The 8,366-nt window shown below is 30.0% G+C and overlaps 1 protein-coding gene across 1 annotated transcript; it reads left to right on the top strand.

The window, feature by feature from the left end:
* The first annotated feature begins 6,392 nt into the window (after positions 1-6,392).
* On the top strand, positions 6,393-7,109 carry LOC107457646 (uncharacterized). Its single transcript, XM_016075817.1, has one exon. It carries the CDS (start codon positions 6,393-6,395, stop codon positions 7,107-7,109), a length of 717 nt encoding a protein of 238 aa, XP_015931303.1.
* Positions 7,110-8,366: the final 1,257 nt, after the last annotated feature.

The following is an 8,366-nucleotide window of genomic DNA, read 5'->3' as shown; positions in this document are numbered from 1 at the left end:
GTTTTCGGCATGGACGAACCGCAACGTTGATGCGGACCAACGGTGATCGAGGAGGAGGAAGGCGACGACGAAGATGAGTGCTGACGAAGGGGAATGCGGCATTGTGACTGAGCGCCGAGAAGGAGGAAGGCAACGTTGAAGATGAGCGCGGAAGAAGAAGGTGGCGCGGAAGAACGGCGGCGGAGGATGACTTCTCTGGATTTTCGTCTTTCGATGTGCGGCTCGGGATTTTTGATGTGGGGCAAACGTGACTTCTCTGCTTTTTTGAGTGTTTTGTACGGATTTAGTTAATAATTAGATAGTTTAAGATTTATTTAAGAATTTTAAAATCAAAATTTTTAATTTTGAATAATTTAACTTTTAGATATGTATTAAATTTGGAATAGAAATTTAAAATTTAAATTTTAAATTTCAGTTTTATTTAGTTTGTATTTTGAATGTGTATTTAATTTTAAAAAGACACTAAATTTATTCATAATTTTTAGATGTATTTGTTTTAATCTTTTTAAATTATTGTAATAAAAGGCTGAATATTGTACCATTTTTAAAGGATACCTAGTTGAATTGAACCACAGGTTACTCATCCTCCAAATGGAATAGAAGTCTAATCACAAATGGTTCTTTCTCTTAGATTTCATATCCAAATAAACCAGACTGCCTCACATGCCGAAATGTACCTACAATCGTAGTAATTCCTAATTTCGTCAACAACTTGTGTGGCTTCTGACAAATCACCAGTGTTGTATAGGGTAGTTGTTACATGGTCATTGTCCTTGTGTACATACTTAAACAAATACTTAATAGAACTTGTTTAGCATGTGTATTCCACATTTATGTGGCACCCGAACTTGAACAACAATTTTGGATTATAAGGAACAATGAACTTATTGTCTAGTACACATTCCATTTTCTTCACTGTTCGACCGTTATCAGTGAAGAAAATCCTATATTTGGAAAATCCGGCTTCATCAATGAGTGTTTGCTGTCCAAACTCTTTGAGATAAAACTTTGAACATGATCCATTCTTCATGCAAGGTGAATTCTTATTGTACAGACCACATGGACCATGTACCATGTAATTTTGAACAGTTCCATGTAGATTTGGCATTTCATTTTAACCAGGAATCTCAGCTGTTATATGTTTGTCTATGTCATCTGGTGTTTGTGACTTGAACTCGTTATTCATGAATAAAAGGATATGTGCATGCGGAATCCCTCTCTTTTGAAACTCTATAGTGCAAACATATGTAAATTGAAAAGACAAATGAGCAAAACATTTCACCATAAGATTTTAATAAGGTGTTGCATAAACACAGACTTACATTCCAAAATTTTTTCAAAGATTTGTTCCTCTTTTAGGTCATCAATCAAACCATCAAGTTTGATCTTGAAAACTCGACACAATATATCAGGGCGATCTTCTGCCTTTAATCCAATGGGAGTCACTTCTCTTTTTATCTCATCTTATTCAGGGTTACAGGTCATAGTGATAAAATAGTTAGGATATCCTGCATATCTGCAAATTGCAAATGCATCTTTACAATTATTCATCATGTACTTAGGTTCACCGGTAAAAGTACCGGGAATAATGATTCTTTTGCCAAGTCTTGTAGCATCTACATTCTCGTTTATAAGACTTTCATACAGACATTTGTATTTGTCAACCCTCAACTGTGGTTGTTTACACCTAAAGAATTTTAACCTCTCTGATTTCACCATTATGTAGGTATCTACCAGAAACTGTTGGAATAATCTCTTTGATCTTAGAATTAACAAAGATTCACCCATCCTTTTCTGTACGTAGTTGAAAAGCAAAGAATTGTCACAAAGTGATTGTTTTGTTTTTCTTTGTAGGCCTAGCGGAGATAGAATCTGATGTTGCAATACCCAAATGAAATCCACCCTTCCCATATGGAAACAACAATGGATATTGCAAGGCTAAATAAGATGGGTGAAAAACATCAATTTGTTGGAGCTTTCTAGTTTGATTATTTATAATAATATCTCTATCTTTGCTTAGTTGTTCGACATCGCTAACAATCAATGCAGCCACTTTAGATGCAGATGGCATGTTGTATGTCCTGTCATCTGTAGTCCTTTTACTAATCAACTTAAACTTTATGTTTGTGCAATTTTCATGTTGGTACCTATCTCTCGCATAGCGAAAACTCTTTGCCAAACTATTATATTTTTCTAGCATGTTTCTTAATATTACCACAATTTTCTTATCCCGCTCATTTATAGCTTCATTGGAACTACAAAAAATAAAAATAAATTTTATGTTATTTTCTCTCACATATAAAAAATAACTAAAATGTTTGATTGGTTGCATGAAAATTACCGAAATGTGCCAATCCGATTATCAATCTTATTTTCTGTTCATAGATATATAGCTAGGCAAATGTTGGTCACAGACTATCCGGAGGAAGTAAGCTACCAATACTATGGTAGTTTTGACCCAAGGCTTAAAAATTAGAGGAGCAATCCCATTATTCACCCCACGGTCAATTTTTCCGGCCATTGATGTAAAACAAAACATTGAATTAAATGCCCTTATATTTTTTAGGAAATGAATACTTCTTTGATCTCCTCTAGTATGAAGCTGAATGAGTTCATCAGGAGGCACAGAAAGTAGAGAAAGCTCGATCTTTCCTTCCATACAACATAATAAAAACTTTGGTTGGGGCGACTATTTGAATGTAGCAAGCCTTTCTTCAGACCACATCCATGCTTTACAGTGTTGACATTGATAAATAGGATTTTATATATCCCACACATTTTCTGAATGAACTCTCTTTAGATACTCAGTTGTCATACCGATACAATTTAGTCCATGATGTACACAAAGATGCAAATAAACATACAGATAAAATTTTTACATACCGTCTAAAGTTTCTGAGGATGGTATAAAATTATCTTCTATATTCACATCTGACATTGAATCATCACAACCATTCAAATGGTTTCAACAGCAAAAACCACATACATTCAACTTTTTCACCATCTCAGTACAGGTTCGTCCGAATAGAGCTACGGTCTCCTTATCGAACACAACAAAAGTTATTATAGCAGTACCATCTAAAACCAACAAATTCAACTTATACCTACTTTTTTTATTCAAAAACATCAACTAACACTTGACCTGTCACCCTTTAGTTACAATAAAATCATAAAAATTATATTCAACACAATTTAAATGCTCAAACATAATTTTTTTAGGCTTATCAGTTTTCTAGATTTTAGTCTAGCAGAGGAGACTTTGGTATAAAATTGTTGTAGGTATATAAATTTTTTCTATGCACTCTATCTCATTTTGACAATTTTTTTTATGGATAGACAATATTTTCATCAATTAAAGGAGTTTTTGTTTTAAATAAATTGTTCTCTTATTGTCTACTAATTGTTGGTATTAAGCTAGATATTGCTAAATAAATTAAAAAGAGACATAATCAATTACATAACTATATTGCTTTTTTATGAAAAGATTGCACAAATAAGTCCAATTAGAGTCGTACCTATTAAAAACATTATTCACGTCCTTATTACAGCCATCGCAGAAGTATGTATCCGCATTAGCTTCTGCCTTCACGCTGCAAACACAAGATTTATACCACCAACTTAGAACATGTTCAACATCAAAAACAGTGGCCAGAATAACATAGAATCCAACCTCCATAGGAACAATTTGAAAGTCAAAAAAACAAATAATGAACCAAACATAAAAAAGTAGTTTTCTATAAGGCACTCACATCCACAGCCGCACGTAACTCCTTTATTGTCTTCCTCTCAGTAGAATATAAAACTTCATCTTCATTAACATACGCCGGTTTGCCAGAAAACACAGACAGATACTGCGAGATCTCTCTATAGTACATGCTACTTATCAATCACAACACCATAAAAATACAATCAATATGCACAACCATAAATAATTCACAATATTTGTACAATACTTTTTTCGAAGCATCACAGCCTCAGGAACATCTGGATTTATCAAGAGTCTGGTACCATACATAATGTTCTGTAAAATATTGGTACCTATGTACAATAATCATTGCTTAAATGAGTTGTATAATTATACATGATAGAAAAATTATCAAATGAAAAGTAACCAAAAGTGTCATTAGATTTAAAAAAACAACTATAATCTACTGTAAACCTAATTAATTAGTAAAATTTTTATTTTAGCAATGAGCTATATAAAAAATATTTATTGCAAATATAAAATAATAAAAAGGATTATATAATAACAAAAATATAGCTTGAAATTATATATTGATTAATTAATTGTTGAGTAACGTAGAATTTACAATAAAAAAACTGGTGATACAATTTATTCACGTGTATATAATGATATTTTTTATTACTTCAAATTTTAATTTCTAGAATGTCAACCATCTGTCAGAATTGTTATTACTATTTTCTATAATTTCACTTGTAATTCCACATGATCAAAAGTATTAAAACACAAAATACAGTATTTATAATTTTGCTTCCACGACATGTAGTATCACACTTTAAAATTTAAAAACAAAAATTTAAAAGCATATACGCCGTTCTCCATTGCTGGCGTATATGCTTGCTTGCTGGGAGAGAGAAGACCCAAAAAGATTAAAAGAAGACTTTGGGTGCGGGTTGAAATTAATTGTATGAGATCCGGATAGGTTTTTTATCTGCCCAACTTGAAATTGGGATTAGTCTCCGTAAGCCCATGTTTTGTTAAGATGCAATGGAGGCAAGCAAACCAATATGGTGTGAGCCCTACTTTTTTATTCCTTTTTTTTTTATCACAATTCACAAGTTCTATGTTTTGTTTGATTATTGTATAAATCATGGATCTACATTGGGCTGCCTAGAAAATTAATTTATTTTGCTTACTTTTAGAATGAGTTTAATTAATAATTTGTTATATAAAATTATTTTATATTTTTAATAAATCAAATCTAATGATATTAGTTAATAATACATAGAATAATTACGTTTAAAATGAAGAAAGTTTTGCCTTATATTACTTTTGCTTACGGAAATATAAAACTTAAAACTTAACAATCCACAAAATATAAAAGGCTAAGGAAATAAGGTCATTTATAAATTATCTTTAATTTATATATAATATAATCAAATTTAATAAATTCAATTAGAATAAACAATAAATTATTTATTTTATTTCAAATTTTATAAATGAATAAATTAATTAACTAATATAAGGACGCAAGTCGTAAGTGGAAGTGTTTTTGTTGAATTGCTAGAATGAGATAGAGAAATTGTAATAGCAAACATCACAACTTTTTCCTTGTTTTTTACTTATAGTTGGAGATGTGATGATAGATGAACACACAAATGTATTAGTTATATAAAGAACCAATTTTTAATTAGTCATTATTTTTTGAATTGTCATTTTTTCAGAGGATTTAGAATTTAGAATTTATGATTTAATATTTAGAATTTAAAATAAATTAAAATTTAAGTTTAAAATGTAAAGAGAAAAAATCAAAAAATTATCTCGATATTGATTGAAAAATAATTCAAAATTTTAATTATTCACATAATCAAACAACTCTAATTCTTAAAAGGATATATTAGTATTTTTAAAATTCTTTTAAAAGGATTATTTAATGGTTTAAAAATTAAGTATAAGGATATTTTATATTTTTAAGATCAAATTCAAATTAAACAACAATAATAATTCCAAGGCAACTTTTAATTTTTTTTTTTAACCGAAAATAAGGAGATTCGAACTCGCAACCTTTTAAGCGAGTATAAAGAGATTATGCCATTTGAGTTATAATTCATTGGCAAGCAAGGCAACCTTTAAACTTAAGATTTGATTTATGTGTTAAATCATATCATTTATGTAAAGTATTTAGCTAAATTCTATTAAAGATATTTAATTAAATTATTCGTATTATCCATGTAAAAATCAATAATTTTTACCAACCAAAAAAATATTATAATAAGACGTTGCTCTTTTAATATCTTATCAATGCAAAAAATAGATCAAATCTTTAATATTTTAGGATCTATAGAAAATATCAATTCGTATCAATTCGGAACTAAATTTAAAACCATCTTTAATTTAGATAAAGATTTGGTTCACTAATAAAAGATTTTTTCTCTTAAGCTATTAAAGAAAATCAAGACTCTATAAAAGCTGTATAGCTCATTCAGGTATCTACTACTCGCTTGCTCGCCTACTTATCCATACGTTCTTTGGTAGGCAGCATAGCATTTTTTGGTTTTCCACTTTCAAGAAAGACTTGAGTGAATTAACCATTCGCTTACTCTTGTACACCGCTCTCCTCGCTTTTCTTTTTTTATTAAAAATCTTTCTTACTTGGTAGCCGGATCTTGATAATTCGAATTAACGAACCCATCACTTTTGTTACTTTGCCATGGAATCCACCGTTTTTTCGTTGCAAATTACTCCCATTGAAAACCAAGCCATACCACAAGAGTTTTATTTCGATGAATGTTTCTCCATCATATTCAATTGCACCCAAGAATTGATCCAAATTACCCAAAGCGCTGATGTTGACTTTTCTTCTACTACAACTACTGAAGCAATCTTGGTTCCCTCAGATATCCTATGCAGTTGTACTCCACTCACAGACCTCAACAGAGAAGACACAATTTTATTGCATGAAATCTTCTCTTCAGTGCCTGTATCCCCTGAGTCATTGGACCAAATTTTACCTTCCATAGGCGAAACTGCAAGAAGGATTCTAAGCCGTGAAGGGTGTGACTCCAACACGCGGGAGATTGTTGTGAACCTTCACGTTGTTACCAGGCGCAACATTGTTCAAGATTCTGATATCTATAATGATGATCTCTGTGAAAACGTTCCTGAACTAGCACAACTCGTGAATCTGTTAGAGAGATCCAAAATTGTTGACCAAGATGATGACGGTGAATGCGCTATTTGCTTGGAGAAGTTTGGCCATGGTAATAAAGATTCAAGTGTAGAATTTGTTCGCATAAATTGCTCGCATGTTTTTCATGATCGTTGCATGCTCCGCTGGTTCCGATGCTGTGCCGACCATCAGTCGCCGTATTCTTGCCCATTGTGCCGCTGCCTCATATCTCCAACTTCACGCAGTGACGATGAATAGGTCTCCCGTGTTCTCAATTATAATCAAACTGAAAGAATTTTTTTAGTGTTTTGTACAGTTTTTTAATTTGTTTTACACTTGAATTTACGTCCTGTGTATGTAGTACTATTATCCTATTTGTTAGAATGTGAATAACAATTTTTTTTTTCAAAAAAAATTCAAATTTTGATGCATAAAAACAAATTCTAAGAAAAAGGTAAAGAAACCTTATTTCTTAAGGCAACTAAATAAGTGCGACAAATTAATTTGCCTTAGTGGAGTGATTAATTTACTAGTTAAGTATGATTATATACATAATAAGACTATATTTTTTATGTATCATTTTTTGAGGTCTAAACTTGAAAGAGATGCATATTCTATTAACAAAATAGAGACACTTTCTAAGTGTAATACGTACCCAATAATATAGGTTGTTAGAAGTTTGTCTTTCAAATCTTCAACACATGTTATCGAATGGAGGAGTAATAAACTTTCACTCCATAAACCTCTCAAATTTACTAGAATTACGAGCTAGCATTTTGTTGAACTAGTAAATTCATTTGATTAATAGCATACCACCTAAATTGATGGATTTCAATTCTTAAAATGTTAAAAGTATATGTATAAACTTGTTTGTTTTGTATGTGTTATTAACAAATTTTTCATGTTATGCCCTTTTACTCCATAACTAACACGTGTTTGAGTTTGATGATGGATAGAAAATATTTCTTAGCATACTTGTTTCATTAGTAATCCAACATAACATAAGAATATAAGAATGTTTAAATTCAAATCGATTCAAATTAAACCCTTTCATTCAATTCAATTCAAATTAAAAATCGATTAAAATCACTTTAATTTAAATTTAATGGATTGAATTTTGAATCTATTTTTAAAACTGATGCAATCCAATTTAAACCACAAAATATAATATAATATTATTATTTTTTATTATATTGAAAATTTTAATTTGTTAGTATATTCAATTTGTTATACATTTTTATCTCATTCATGCATTATTATTATTTGATGAACATTTTATAAATTAAAAAAATGAGACTTATTTATTTATTTATTTTAATCAATTTATAATTTTATTTTTATTATTTTGTTATTGTTAATTTTTTAATATATTATTGAGACTTGTTATATCATTATTAGTTATTTAAGATTTGTTATTAAAAGTTATTATGTATATTAATTTTTTTTAATTTATAAAATTCTAAATCCAACACCAATTCAAACCGCTTGAAATTTGATTGAATTGTCTAGAAAAAA

Source organism: Arachis duranensis, chromosome 7 (assembly GCF_000817695.3).
Source record: "Arachis duranensis cultivar V14167 chromosome 7, aradu.V14167.gnm2.J7QH, whole genome shotgun sequence".
Taxonomy (NCBI): Eukaryota; Viridiplantae; Streptophyta; class Magnoliopsida; order Fabales; family Fabaceae; genus Arachis; species Arachis duranensis.
This window is presented reverse-complemented; position numbering and strand designations above follow the sequence as displayed.